Source organism: Scyliorhinus canicula, chromosome 6, assembly GCF_902713615.1.
Source record: "Scyliorhinus canicula chromosome 6, sScyCan1.1, whole genome shotgun sequence".
Lineage (NCBI taxonomy): Eukaryota > Metazoa > Chordata > Chondrichthyes > Carcharhiniformes > Scyliorhinidae > Scyliorhinus > Scyliorhinus canicula.
Genome location: NC_052151.1, coordinates 182860471 through 182876456, shown reverse-complemented (window position 1 = coordinate 182876456; position 15986 = coordinate 182860471). Strand labels below are relative to the sequence as shown.

Genomic DNA, 15986 nt, shown 5'->3' with positions numbered 1-15986 from the left:
AGCAGAAAAGCAGGACTCATTGGATAGTTCTTTCAACGATACAGCACAATGGACGGAATTGCTACCACCTGTGATGTATCATTCTATGATTCTAAGTTATGAATGCTCCGATTTATAAAGAAGATAATTTAGATGAGTTATTCGGTGTCTAATGTCAGGCGCACTTACCAGGATTACATCAAACCATTCTGAAAAGCACTTTGTATACTTAATAGAAGTGTACTTAATAGAAGTATAGTTTGAACAATCTTCAATTTCTATTCTTTTCCCCTGCAGACGTTTTGCAAAGAGGGTGTTTGTCTCATTACCAAATGAAAAGGTGCGTGAACTACATTGGAAAATTTTCAGCCTAGTTTTAAATGGTATATTTATTAATAATTTTTGTTACTGTCACAAGTAGGCTTACATTAACTCTGCACTTAAGTTACTGTGAAAATCCCCCAGTCGCCACTCTACAGTGCCTGTTGAGAATTCAGAATGTCCAATTCACCTAACAAGCACGCCTTTCGGGTGGGAGGAAACCGTAGCACGCGGAGGAAACTCCTGCAGACGCGGGGAGAACATGCAGACTCTGCACAGACAGTGACCCAAGCCGGGAATTGAACCCGGGTCCTTGGAGCTGTGAAGCAACAGTGCTAACCACTGTGCTACCCTGCCACCCATATTAGTGTGCATTAGTGTTAATTTGTCAACTCCCCTCACATAGGCTGTAGAATTTCCAGGCTCCCTAGACTTGGCATTTTATAAATTTGGCTCGCACTGTGACTAACCCTAATATTGAAATGTTAGATATCGGGATGAGTTTTTTGGGTTTTTTTAAGTATAAATTTAGAGTATCCAATTTTTTTGTTGCCAATTAAGGGGCAATTTAGTGTGGCCAATCCACTTAACCTGCACATCTTTGGGTTGTGGTGGTGAAACCCACGCAGACACGGTGAGAATGGGTAAAATCCACACAGACAGTGACCCAGGGCCAAGAGTGAACCCAGGTCCTCAGTGCCGTAAGACGCAGTGCTAACCACTGCGCCACCATGCCACCCGGTGTGAGCTTTTTTGGACTACACAAAAGCAAACACTTGTACTTGCACTCACCTGGTTAGCTCATTTCACTCTCCTATATCTTACACTTTATTTCTAATCAATGTAAACTGTTTATGGACTTGGGTAGCTGTCAAGGATGTGGACTATGACCCTGGGTGATATGGATGACTGTGAAGAGCAGGTTGCCCTGGAGCATTGGTTTGGAGTAAAAATAGTAATCTTTATTAGTGTCACAAGTAGGCTTACATAAGTAGGTTACATGTTCTTAACTATGGGGAAATCAGTAAGTGTTAATGGATGTAGAAATGATCTCTTTTAGTCCCTTCTCCCTGGGTTCTCCATAAATTCCCCAACCAAATGTTCTACTAGAAAAAGCACAGCTGTGGTGCAGAATGTGACATGTGTTTAAGTCTGAATAGTTTTGCACTGTAACATTAATCTTCATTCTCCTATGATCCTCTTCCACAGACACGGTTGTTGCTGATTACAAATCTTTTGGCCAAACACGGGTATCCACTGAGCCAGAAAGACCTTGAACATCTGTCCAAGTAAGTAATTCATAATCCCTTTGAACTATTGAAATGGGCAGTCCGGATGAGCCATTTTTGTTCTGTTTAACAAATCTAATTTTTTGGGATTGAGTGGGACGGTGGTGGGGAGGGGTGGTAGGTGAACTGCAACATGAGTGAATCTCAAAATCAAGCTGTCCTATATTCACAAAGTGGCTTTAATGTATTCCCTTGTTCTAGATTTCCCCACTGGAGAAAATAAATTCTCTGTACCTACCTTTTAATGTTGATTTGGTGATCCACCAACTATCTAAACGTCAGTCATTAGAAACCAAGTGTATGCAACCGTTTCTTATCCAATTTTTAACTATCTGGTCTAAACCAGTAATTGGAGTAATTCTGGTGAATCTGCAATGTATCCTCCCCAGGTTATAGTATCATCTACAACTGTAATATAAGTCTCTATCCTTCATTCCAGTCATACATATGTATGCTGAAAAGTTGAGACCTGAGAACAGTTCCCTGGAAAATATAAGTTGCCAGTATCAGTTATCTCTACTCTCTCTCGTCTTCTACCCCTCAACTAATTAGCCATCCGCATCGCAAGGTGACCTAAATTTGCATGCAGACTAATTTCTGTAGCTAATCTCTTGTGCAAAATCTTATCAAATGCTAATGACCCCCTCAGAAAAAAAGTAACTAGATTAGTGAAACGTAATATACTCATCACAAATCTATGATTACTATCAGTTGACCCAAGTCCTGAGTCACTGTCATTAATACATTCCAGTAACTTCCCCACAATTGATATCAAACCGATGGGCCTGGTTCCCTATTGTATAATAGTGTCATTTGCAGGTTTCCAATCCAAAGATGCAAATTATGACTGACGCATCTTTATAGTTTAGGCATCCAAGTCCAATGCCATATGTCAGGCGTTCTCGCTGTCTGCTCGATCCAGTGAAGATTTTGCAGTGCTGTTCTCCTCGTGACATTCTCTAGAACACCAGAGTGTCTATCACATCTCCTTTTTGGCATGATCTACTCCACAGCTTGTTTCTGGATCAGGCGTTTAGGCCAGAGAAAACCATTCCATTGTAAACCCATCAAGGAGAGCCTGACAATTTAGCACACTCTGGTATCAAAGTCAACCAGCCGTTGCGACAGATGCCCTTTGTATCGGTAGATGGAATTAAAAAAGAGATGATTCTTCGGAGATCACTCACTAACAAATATGATTGTTGACCTAAGAAACTCCATATTACTGGCGGTGGGTTCTTGGATGGCTGATGAGCCCGATCCTAGAGCTACATCTTTGATTGCAACTTGGCAGGTGTTTATGGAAGGTGGGATCGATCCTAGATCGCTGGTATTCCTTTCTGAAGCTCCTTTTCCTGGCCTCCTCTTGGTGTATTCCAAGAATTGTTTCCCTTCAATCTGGAGGTTCCTCCAAGTAGGTCTCTTCTGAGCAGTGGTCTCCCAGACGATGATGTCTGCGTTGCATTTCTTGCGATAGGCCTTCAGGATGTCTTTGAAGCACTCCCTTTGTCCTTCTCGTTCAAAAGCCTTCTTTGTGCTGGGAAAAGAAGGTTTATTTTGACAGTCAGGACTCTGACATCCGAAGCACATGGCCGGCCCAGCAGAGTTGGTTTTGGATGATCATGACCTCTACGCTGGTGCTCTTGGTTCCTTTAAGGACACTGATGTTAGTATGCCTGTCCTCCCAGCTGATGTGGTGAATCTCTCTCCCAACAGCATTGATGGTACCTCTCCAGGGCCTTGAGATGGCATCTACGTAGTCCAAGTTTCTGAGCCATATAGAATAGTTGGGTGGGTGATCACCTTGTACACGAGGATCTTGGTATCAGTGCGGTTGTCAAAGATCCTTCAAAAGAGGATATGTTGGATCTCCACATCAATGTCAACCTTAAGAGGAGAGTAGGCTGCCCAGGTATGGGAAATGTTTTACGTTTGGTCGGGTTTCTCCGTTGATTTTAGTGGAGGGAGAGGCCGTAACCGACTGGGTTGGTAAGCTACTTTTGATGCCGAGACCAATTCTTTGGTATGCTTCCGCGAAGGTGTTGAGCATGGTTTGGAGATTCTCTTCTGAGCGAGTAGCGATGGCGATGTCATCCTCAAAGTTTCACAAGTGATATCAATGTTGTTTTATACAAGATTTCCGCCCATCCTGGAGACAGTGTCCACTCAACTGGAAAACTGGCTCTTGACAATGTCAAGGATGGTGCCAATGAAGATGGAGCAAACGGGGAGCGATAACAAGCCCTACTTGACTCCAGTCTTGACCTCAAAGGTTTCTGTCTTATTTCCGACAGGGAGGAATGTCGCCAACATCTTTTCATAGAGGAGTCAGAGAACGAATTTCTCTGGACAGCCGGCCTTTGACAGGATCTTCCAGAGCACTTCTCGATTGATTGAGCCGGAAGTCTTGGTCAGATCGATGAAGGCCATGTCAAGTTGTTGATATTGCTCCTGGCATTCCTCTTAGAAGTTGCCGAGCAGTGAAAATTCCATGGTTTGATAAGAAGCCACATTGACTTTTCCGAAGAATTTCTTCAGGTCTGGGCAGCTGGTGATGATTTGGACGATGATCTTCCCGGCGATGGCGAGTAGGGAGATTCCTCAGTAGTTCCCAAAGTCTGTTTGACTCCGTTCTTGAAGATGGTGGCTCACATCCTGTGAGGTTTGCAGGAATTTCTTTGTCAGAGAATTTCACCACCAGCTGATGGAGATGACAGGTGATCTCTTCACCCCAACAAAGATGATCCTGGACTCCCTCCAAATGTGGACTAAGTCGAAGCCACTGTTAAACACGTGAAGAACCTCTTCCAGTGGCGGGAGTAGTTTGCACGTTTGATAACTCGCGCCTGTGATGGACCTTTGGAACTTTTTTTCTCGTTTTTTTTCCGGATTTTATTGGCTGAACCGGTGGAGAGTGAGACGGTCAGGAGAAATCCCCCTCCAGTGTATGGAGAATTGGACCAGAAGTAGCCGTGTGAGAAGACAAAGTTCTACAAGAAAGACTCGAACAGAGCTGGCAAAGCGGGGCCACGGGGAGATGTTACAGTGGTCGACGGAGCAGCTGATAAAGTTTTTTGAAGATTGCTTCGCCAAGCTTAAGAAGGACATGCTGGACCCGATCAAGGCTTCGAATGATCAGGTTGTGCAGTATCAAGAAACCCACGGACGAGTGATCCAGGTTGTGGAGAAAAAGGTGTCCGAGCACGAGGAATACCTAACTGTGCTGGAGACCAAGGTCGAGATGATGAATGACCGCCAGAAAAGAATGCAGGAGAAGTTGGACGACCTGGAGAACAGGTCCAGGAGGCAGAATCTGAGAATCGTCAGCCTCCCTGAAGGCAGTGAGGATCGGATGCGAGGGCCTATGTGACGAATATATTGGAGAAGTTGATGGGGGCTGAGGCACAGAGCCCTCGCGAAGAAGTCCCAAGCAAACGAGCCGCCGAGGGCGATGGTGGTTCATATGCACCGATCCCTGGACAAGGTACACGTTCTGCGGTGGGCCAAGAAAGAAAGGAGCAGCAGGTGAGAGAATTGAGAGCTGTGAATTTATCGACCTGGGTGCGGATTTGGCTAAGAGGCGAGCCTGGTTTAATCGGGCAAAATTGGCCCTCTTTAAGAATGGGGTGATGTTCAGGATGTTGTACCCAGCGCATCTGTGGGTCATATATGAGGACCGGGAATTTTACTTCGAAACACCAGACGATGCATTGACTTTCATCAGGGACAAAAGACTGGATGTGGACTAAAGACACTGAATCCTTGGGGAGAGTACGACAATGGTGATTCGTTGACAATCACTTTTGTGCTGGTTTGAATAAGTAGTGTTATGTGCAATAAGGGGCCGTTTCGATGGCTAACGGTAACTTTGCCTTACTAGGAGCTGGGTGGAGGCGGGGAGGTGGGGTGGTTGGTTCTTCTGCTGTTCTGGGGAATGAATATCTATGTCCAAGTGGGTGAGAGGTGAGAGAACAATAGGGAGACGGTCTGTTTGGTGCCATGGGTGGGAGCTATCAGGTCAGCTGATTCACGGAAGCACAGTGGGGGGGGGGGGGCGGCGAGCAGGTGATAAGCTTGAGCTTGATATGGGGGTGGGGGTTGGGTTTCTGGCACTGTTACCGGGGTGGGGAGAGAGAAAGAGTCCCCCGACCAGGCTGATTACATGGACCGTTAGAGGGCTGAATGGGCCGGTCAAGAGGGCTCGCGTGTTTGTGCATTTGAGGGGGCTGAAGGTGGACGTGGCAATATTACAAGAGACACACCTAAAGGTTACAGACTAGACTAGATTGAGAAAGGGGTCGGCTGGCCAAGTATTCCACTCGGGGCTCGACTCAAAGACCGGGGGCCAGCGATTTTGATTAATAAACAGGTGGCATTTGAGGCGGGGAGAATCGTGTCACATTGGTGAGGGGGCGGCGTGGGAAGCTGGAGGGGGTGCGGGTGGTACTTGTGAACGTATATGCTCTGAATTGGGACAATGTGGAATTTATGAGGCGGGTGCAAGGTAAGATCCCATAACTTGATCATGGGGGAAGATTTTAACAGTCATTGATCCTTAATTGGACCGGTCAAAATCCAGGACAGGCTGCCAGCTGCGGGAAAGGAATTGAAGGGGTTTATGGAACAGATGGGGAGAGTAGATCCATGGAGGTTTGCACGGCCAAGGGTGAAGGAGTTTTCTTTTTTCTCCCATGTCCACCAGGTATACTCTCGGATCGACTTTTTTGTTCTGAGCAGGGCTCTAATATCGGGGTGGTGGATACTGAGTACTCGGCAATCGCAGTGTCGGATCATGCCCCACATTGGGTGGATCTATGGGTTAGTTTGGAAAGAGGACAATGCCTGCTATGGAGGCTGGATGTGGGGTTGTTAGCGGACAAAGCGGTCTGTAGGCGGGTGAATACGTACATCCAGAACTACCTGGAAACAAATGATACGGGGGAGGTCTCTGCAGCGACGGTTTGGGAAGCTTTGAAGGCAGTGGTCAGAGGGGAATTAATCTCGATATGGTCCCACAGAGAAAAGGTGGAACGGGCTGAGAGGTATAGGTTAGTTAAAGAGATTTTTCAGGTAGACAGGAGATACTCAGGCCCCAGATGCGGAGGTTACAGGTGGAGTTTGGGCTGTTGACTACAGGGAAGGCAGTGGAACAGCTGAGGAAGGCAAGCGGGGGGGGGGGGGGGGGGGGGGGGGGGAATCTAGGAGTATGGGGCAAAGGCAAGCAGAGTGTTTTGCGCACCAGCTCAGAAAAGGGGAGGCGGCCAGGGAGATGGGGAGAGTAAAGAGTAGAGGTGGGATCATGGTCCTGGACCCAGTCGGGGTGAATGAAGTGTTTAAGGACTTTTACAGCAAATTATGAGAGTCAGAACCCCTAGCTGGGGTGGAGGGGATGAGGCAGTTTTTGGGTCAGTTGAGGTTACCAAGGGTGGATGAGGATCTAGTGGAAGGGCTGGGAGCCCCAATTGAAATTGAGGAAATAATGGAGGGGCTGGAGGGCATGCAGTCGGGCAAGGCCCCGGGGCCGGACGCCTACCCGGTGGAATTCTATCAGAAGCTTTCGGAGATATTGAGATATTGATATTGTCCTGCTGGTGAGGACATTTAATGAAGCAAGAGAGAAGGGCGTCCTACCCCCAACAATGTCGCAGGCCTCGATTTAATTGATCCTGAAACGGGAGAAGGATCCGGAGCAATGCGGGTCATACAGGCCAATTTGTAAATGAATGTGGACGCCAAACTGCTGGCTAAGATACTGGTCATAAGGATCGAGGATTGTGTCCCCGGGGGTGATAGGGGAAGACCAGACAGGTTTTGTAAAGGAAAAGCAACTCACGGCAAATGTTCAAAGGCTTTTGAATGTTATTATGATGCCCTCCAAAGGAGAGGAGGCGGAGGTGGTGGTAGCGATGTATGCAGAGAAGGCTTTTGATCGGGTGGAATGGCATTACCTGTGGGAGGCGCTGGGAAGGTTTGGGTTTGGTGAGGGCTTCATTGACTGGGTGCTGTTGCTCTATCGGGCACCGGTAGCGCGTGTGCGTACGAACTGGCTGAGGTCGGGGTATTTTAAACTACACCGAGGGACGAGACAAGGGTGTCCCCTCTCCCCGCTACTGTTTGCTCTGGCCATAGAGCCACTGGCCAGGGTGTTAAGAGCCTCTAGGAACTGGAAAGTTCGGGGTGGGGGAGGAGGGTGGAGCACCGGGTCTCGCTCTACGCAAATAACCTGCTCTTGTATATTTCAGACCCGTTGCAGGAGATGGGTCTGGTCTTTGAGGGTTTGGAAAGCAAGGGATTGACAAAGTTTCACTCGTGAAGGACGCTTGGAATAGTTTGTGGCTACAAATATGATGTACAGTGAAAGTGTTTTTCTGTGAGGAGTTGTTGAGGACTCTGGATCTGTACTCGTTGGAGTTTAGAAGGATATGGGGGATCTTATTGAAACTTACAGAATGCTGATCGGCCTAGATAAAGTGGACATGGAGAGGATGTTTCCACTAGTAGGAAGAGCTAGAACCTGAGGGCACAGCCTCAGGCTGAAGGGATGAGGAGGAATTTCTTCAGCCAGAGGGTGGTGAATCTGTGGAACTTTTTGCTGCAGAAGGCTGTGGAAACCAAATCACTGTTTTTAAGACAGATAGATAGGTTCTTGATTAATAAGGGGATCAGGGGTTATGAGGAGAAGGCAGGAGAATGGGGATGCAAAACACATGATTGAATGGCAGAGCAGTCTCGATGGGCCAAGCGGCCTAATTCTGCTCCTGTCTTATAGTTTTATTCAGCTCTCGAGCCTGCTGCACTATTCATATAGATCATGGCTGGGCTTCTATCTTAATGCCACTTTCCTGTACTATCCCTATATCCTTTGATATCTTTATTTCGAAATCTCATGAACATAACTCTATGGTTGAGCTTCTCTACCCTCTGGGGTAGAGATTGCCAAAGATTCACACCCTCCACCTGAAGAAACTTTTCCTCACCTCAGTCCTAAATGGCCTACTTCTTATTCTGAGACTGTCCCACAATTCGCGAGACATATACACACACACACACACACACACACACACACACACACACACACACACACACACAATCGCCTCATTTAGTGGATATGTTCTGGTGAAACCTGTGGAAACAAATATTTGGACACTACTGCGCCAAAGCTAGCTGAGGTAACTGGAAAAATCGCAATAACGAGGCACTGTCTGCAGCATTACCTGGGGATTCCTATTTAGTAGAATTATTGATGTCATTCTGCAAGAGATTTGTTAAAAAATATATTTTTATACAAAAAAAATTTTCAATATTGCTATAATGAACACAACCCACCCCAAACCAATGTTATACCAAGACTCTTCTATACCCCCAACAGCTGACGATAACCAGCCCCTTAAAAAAGGCAATGAATGGCTCCAACCTGTCCACTTACACCCCCCCCCCCCCCTCCTCACCGCATGCGCGATCTTCTCAAAGTACAGGAACTCTATTGGGTCCCCTAACCAGGCCAAAGCCTGAGGCGGAACCGGAGACCTCCACCCAAGCAAGATTCGCATCCGGGCTTTTAGCGAGGTGAAGGCCAAAACCTCTATCTGCCTTCGCCCCCGCCTGCAGCACCGGTGAGTCTGCCACTTCCAAAATGGACACCAATGGGCACCGCTCCAGTCGAACACCCAGAATCCCTGCATTGTTTCAAAAAAAGGGAGACCCAAAAATTAACCAGCTTGGGGCAGGACCAGGATATGTGCATGTGATTCACCAGCCCCCTGGAGCACTGCTCGCACCTGTCCTCCAGCCCAAGAAGAACTAACTCCTATGTGCCCTGGTCAGATGTGCCCAGTGCCTCATTCCCCACACCTCGAAGACCAAACCCAGCTCATCCTCTATTTCCTCTTTACTTCCAGTGATGCCTACTCCATCGCCAACAACTGCCCATAAGTTCTGGGATCCTTCCTTCCTCTCGCTCGTCCAAGGACAGGATCCTATCCATGAGTGAGGGTGCTGGTACCAGGGGAAACGAAGAAGCTCCTTGCTTGTGCAGCTGGAAGTATCTGAATACATTCCCTCTCGGGAGCTGGAACTTCTCCAAAATCTCATCTAGACTGGCAAACCTGCACTCCAGAAACTAATCACTGAACCTCTCCGATCCCACCCTCTCCCATGCCCTGAATGTTGAATCTAAACCAGACGGCACTAATCTATGGTTCCTATAAATCGGCACCAACAGCGACATAGAGCCTAATTTGATTTGCAGAAATATCCTGCAAACCCGAGGGGGCCTTAACCCATCCAAACAAAAGTAGATATTAAATTATTGACCCTATCAAATAAAGACTGGGAGACATTCGAACAGAAACAAAAACTGTGGGAGAATATTCATCTTCACTGTCTGTACTCTTCCCATCAAGGTCAGAGGAAGGGCATACCATCTCTTCAAATCAGCCTTCATCACGTCCACCACACTGACCAAATTAAGTTTATGGAGCGAGGCCCAATCATGGGCCCCTCGAATTTCCAGATATCTGAAACTGGTGCTGGCCAGACGAGAACTCATTTTCTGCCTCCACTGAGCAGGGCAACAACAGCGCATTCAACAATCTCAATGTTGGCCGACAACTGCTTGCCCGTAACAAATCCTGTCTCCTCCTCCGAAATCGCCCCCTGCAGGCGGGGATCCAAATGAGTCACCAACACCGTAGCCGACAGCTTAGCGTCAGCATTCAGCAGAGAAAACCGCACTCCGTGGGATCCTTGTCCTACTTCAGAATTGGTGACATTGATGCCTGCGCCAGGGTGGCCGGCAACACCCCCTAGTTGCAGAACCAATCGATTGTAAAATTCAATTGGGAATTCGTCTGGACCCGGTGCCTTGCCCGTCTGCAATAAACAAATACAATTCATGATCTCCTCCTGTCCAATTGGCCCCTTCTCTCCTGTTCCCCATCCAGGACGGTCAACCTATCCAAAAATTGTCACATTATCAAATCCTCTGAGGCTCAGACTTGTAGAGCCCACGATAAAGGACCTCAAACATCTCATTCACCTTCTCTGGGGCAGAAACCAACCCGCCAGCCGAGTCCTTAACCTGAACTATCTCCCAGGGGACAGCCTGCCGTTTCAGTTGGTGAGCTAGCAGACAGCTAGCCTTAGCCCTAGCACCCCCCCACCCCCTCCCCCAATAACTGCCGTCAATGCTTTCCAGAGCGTGGAAGGCGAAACCGCCTTGTTCTTGTTAAACCACACTCCCCAATAACAGAGGAAGCCCACTTGGAAAATCCCATATCGGTGAGCAACGCAGTGTCCAACCCGATGGCCTGACTCCAACAACAGGTCCACATAATGTAGGCCAGGGTCTGATATAACAATCGTCCCCCCCCCCCCCCTCCCCCCCAACCCCAGGGAGTAGAGACCGACCTACCCACAAAAATCAATCCAGGAGTAAACCCGATGTGGGATAAGAAAGAAAACTCCTTATCGCTCGGATACCTAAATCTACACAGATATGAGGCCCTCTCCCATCTGTTCCATGAACACCAACAACTCCTTTGACATCACCACCAGTAAGCTCTTTCCCCTCACAAGTGGAAAGCAGCCTATGGTCATCTGGGACTGTGGCGACTTTAATGTGCACATAGCAAGGTGGTTGAACATTAACAGCATCAATATCCAGTACAATGGTAAGATATCTTTGGCTAGTTAGATGAGTCCTAATGCGATATGGAGAGTGTACATGGAGCTACTGTGTACATGGAGCTACTGTGGTTTAAATTTCTGAGGAAGCGTCATGGGAGTGTCCCAAAAGAAATGTGGGTGATATCATTATGTGGGCGGAGCTGTTCTGTGGCTCTGAGTTTTTTTGCTTTCATTTTCACATCTTAACTCTCTCTGCATTTTAAAAGCCGTTTCCAGATGTTTTGAAAAGGAAACAAAACAAGAGTGTATATCAGGTCTTGAGTGCTGTGTGCTCGGCCACACCTTTGAAAAGGGGTTTCTGGTTTATGGGATCGTGTTATTAAATTGGAACAGTTTAAAGGGGGAAATTTATTAAGGGTTATACATAGAGTGCTGTAGCTGTGTGGGGTATTTATGTTTATAGTTGATAAAAATGCTTACTCTGTGTTTATAAAAATGTTAACTAATTTCATAGAATCAACTTTGTTTTGGATTAAAAGTGCTTAAGGCCTCTGTTAAATAACACCTGAAAGACAGGCCCTTGTGCTCTCCCGTAACCAAAATCTATAAGCAGTTGTAGGTCAGGTGAACTCCATGATATACTTTAGAGTTTTCTAAACCCTGGCCCATAACAGGAAGCCATTTTCTGGGCAACACCTGCACTGAATGTTTTCCAACATTGATTCATTCATTCATTCTATAAAGGGCTGCAGAGAGCATGAGCTAGTGGTTGGTTCCACCTCTTCTGTAGCACTGGGAACTATCAGACAGTGATTTTAAATCGCTTATAGTCACTCTGATGCACTGACACCCCCCCCCCCCCCCCCCCCCCCCCAATCCAAATTCTATCCACTTGCCTCCTACCTGTTTTATGACAGCCAGTATAGTTTGGAAAAAATGCTATGTGGCCTCCCTGAGCTTACTGGTGTTGCACTGGGTTGTGGCCTCCGGGAACTCTTTCACTGCAGACTCCCAAGTAGCTCCAGCCAGCAGAGGCTTTGACAGAACGGATAAGTGCACTTGTAATTCTAGCAGGCCATGTCTTTACACCACTGGGTGGAAGTTATGGCCCAATCTGCCCACACTCGACCCAATGAAATGAAATGAAAATCGCTGACTGTCACAAGTAGGCTTCAAATGAAGTTACTGTGATAAGCCCCTAGTCACCACATTCCGGCGCCTGTTCAGGGAGGCTGGTGCGGGAATTGAACCGTGCTGCTGGCCTGCCTTGGTCTGCTTCAAAAGCCAGCTATTTAGCCCATTGTGCTAAACCAGCCCCTGTGGCTGTATGGGTTTAAAAAAAGCCTGTGAATCTTACCGTGAAATCTGTTTCTGAATCTCCCCTCCCATACCCTTTGGTCCTCTCAATCTTGCATGCGCATTCCCTGAACTGTCAGCTTCTTATACCTTCCTCCCTAATTCCCCTCATTCTCCTTTCACGACCTATTCAACACTCCCTCTATCTCATTCAAATCATTGATTCCCCTCTACTAAATGCAGTTCACATTCCATTTGGTTGAAATTGTATTGCGGCAACCACAATTGGGATAGCTTGACATCTGATAGTTTGGTCTAGTAACATATTACTGTATAATTCCTTTGACGTCCTCTCCTGAAATTCATTATTCAGGAGCATCTTTACTGCTTTCTGTTTAACTCAAAGGACCTTGAATATTTTCAACAAATGCTCAGTTTTACTTATTGCCTGTGTGTGTAAGTACATATTTTTAATTTTCCCACTCCTCCTTGCAGACAAACAGAAGGGTATTCTGGGAGTGACCTGACTGCACTGGCGAAGGATGCAGCATTGGGTCCAATTCGAGGTAGGTTGTGTGATATACAAAGATATAGCATGCAAAATGGCCATTCTACTCTTTGTGCCTATTTGTGCTCTTTTCAAAGAACTATCCAATTAATCCCATGCTAGTGCTCTTTCTCACAACCCTCCTAAGTGTTTTCCTCAAGTATTTATCTCCAGTTGCTGTTAGAAATGTATTATTGTATCTGTGTCCACCATTATTTTAGATCATCACGATTAATCGCGTATATAAAAAAATTATTTTCTCATCTCCCTCCTGGTTCTTTTGTCAATTACCTCCATCTGAGTGGTGTGTGGCACTACAAACGATAATGGGATAGATTCAGAACAGATCTAGCAACTCGAGACTGGGCATCCATGAGGCGCTGTGGGCTATCTGCAGCAGAATTGTGCTCAACCACAGTCTGTAACCTCACGGCCCGGCATATCCCCCACTCTACCATTACCACCAAGCCAGGTGATCAACCCTGGTTCAATGAAGAGTGCAGGAGGGCATGCCAGGCATACCGAAAAATGAAGTATCAATCTCGTGAAGCTTACAACACAGGACTACTTGCATGCCAAACAACATAAGCAGCAATTGATTGACCGAGCGAAGCGATTCCACAACCAACGGATCAGATCTAAACTCTGCAGTCCTGCCACATCCAATCGTGAATGGTGGTGGACAATTAAACAACTCACTGGGGGAGGAGCCTCAACAAATATCCCTATTCTCAATGATGGAGGAGCCTAGCACATCAGTGCAAAAGACAAGGCTGAAACTTTAGCAATAATCTTCAGCCAGAAGTGCGAGTGGATGATCCATCTTGGTCTCCTCCAGAGGTCGCTAACATCACAAATGCCAGTTTTCAGCTAATTTGATTTACCTTGCATGATATCTAGAAATAGCTGAAGGTACTGGATACTGCAACGGCTATGGGCCTTGACAATATTCCAGCAATAGTACTGAGGACTTGTGCTCCAGAACTTGCCGCACCCCTAGCCAAACTGTTCCAGTATAGCTACAGCACTGGCATCTACCCGACAATGTGGGAAATTGCCCAGGTATGTCCTGTCCGCAGAAAGCAGGACAAATCCAACCCGGCCAATTACCACTAAATGAGTCTACTCTCGATCATCAGTAAGAGGATCAAAGAGATAATCAACAGTGGTATCAACAGCATTTACTTAGCAATAACCTGCTCGTGGATATCTAGTTTGGGTTCCGCCGGGGTCATTCATCTCCTGAGCTCATTATAGTCTTGCTTCAAACATGGACAAAAGAACTGAATGCCAGAGGTGAGGTGAGAGTGACTACCCTTGACATCAAGGCAGCATTTGATCGAGTATGGCATCAAGGAGCCCTAACAAACTGGGATCAATGAAAATTGGGGAAAACTCCACTGATTGGAATCATACCTAGCACAAAGGAAAATGATTGTGGTGGTTGGAGGTTAGTCCTGGGACTTCAGGAGTTCCTCAGGGTCATGCCCCAGGTCTAAACATCTTCAGCTGCTTCATCAGTGACCATTCTTCCAACATAAAGTCAGAAGTGGGGATGTTCGCTGATGACAGCATAATGTTCACCATTTGCGACTCGTCGGACACTGAAGCAGTCCATCAGCAAATGCAGCAAGACCTGGACAATATCTAGGCTTGGGGTGGCAAGTAATATTCGTACCACACAAGTTTCAGGCAATGACCATCTCCGATAAGAGAGAATCAAACCATTGCCCCATGAAATTCTGTTGCGTTATCATCACTGAATTCCCCACTACCAACAATCTGGGAGTTGCCATTGCCTAGCCATCTAAATACTTTGACTATAAGGCACAAGTCAGGAGTGTGATATAATATTCCCCACTTACCTGGATGAGTGCATCTCCAATAATACTCTAAGCTTAACACCATCCTGGACAAAGCAACCCTGCTTGATTGGTGCTCTTTCCACAGACATTCAGTCCCTCCACCACTGACGCTGAGTTGCAGCCATGTGTGCCATCTACAAGATGCGCTGCAGCAACTTGCAAATGCTCCTTAAGCAGCATCTTCCAAACACACAACCATTACTATCTAGATGGACAAGGGCAGCAGGTACATGGGAACACCACCGCCTGGAGGTTCTCCTCCAAGTCATACGCCATCCTAACTTGGAAATATATCGCCGTTCCTTCTTGGTTGCTGGGTCAAAATCCTGGAACGTGCTCCCTAATAGCACAGTGGGTGTACCTTCACCACGTGGACTGCAGCAGTTCAAGAAGACAGCTCCTCACCACCTTCTCGAGGGCAACTAGGGAACTGGTGGTATGGTAGCACAATGATTAGCACTGTTGCTTCACAGCCAGGGACCCTGGTTCGATTCCCCGAGTTGGGTCACTCTGTGAGGAGCCTGCGCCTTCTCCCCGAGCCTGCGCCTTCTCCCCGAGCCTGCGCCTTCTCCCCGAGCCTGCGCCTTCTCCCCGAGCCTGCGCCTGCTCCCCGAGCCTGCGCCTGCTCCCCGAGCCTGCGCCTGCTCCCCGAGCCTGCGCCTGCTCCCCGAGCCTGCGCCTGCTCCCCGAGCCTGCGCCTGCTCCCCGAGCCTGCGCCTGCTCCCCGAGCCTGCGCCTGCTCCCCGGGCCTGCGCCTGCTCCCCGGGCCTGCGCCTGCTCCCCGAGACTGCGCCTGCTCCCCGAGCCTGCGCCTTCTCCCCGAGCCTGCGCCTTCTCCCCGAGCCTGCGCCTTCTCCCCGAGCCTGCGCCTTCTCCCCGAGCCTGCGCCTTCTCCCCGAGCCTGCGCCTTCTCCCCGAGCCTGCGCCTTCTCCCCGAGCCTGCGCCTTCTCCCCGAGCCTGCGCCTTCTCCCCGAGCCTGCGCCTTCTCCCCGAGCCTGCGCCTTCTCCCCGAGCCTGCGCCTTCTCCCCGAGCCTGTGCCTTCTCCCCGTGTCTGCGTGGG

At 47.8% G+C, this 15986-nt stretch overlaps 1 protein-coding gene across 2 annotated transcripts in view; it reads left to right on the top strand.

The window, feature by feature from the left end:
* spast (spastin) overlaps positions 1 to 15986 on the top strand; it is an 82369-nt gene that overhangs the window by 51590 nt on the left and 14793 nt on the right. For both annotated transcript variants that reach the window (XM_038800591.1, XM_038800592.1), the window contains 3 exons: positions 277 to 319; positions 1510 to 1589; positions 13008 to 13078. In XM_038800591.1, coding sequence (XP_038656519.1) covers positions 277 to 319; positions 1510 to 1589; positions 13008 to 13078 — 194 coding nt within the window. The remainder of the gene's footprint in view (positions 1 to 276; positions 320 to 1509; positions 1590 to 13007; positions 13079 to 15986) is intronic.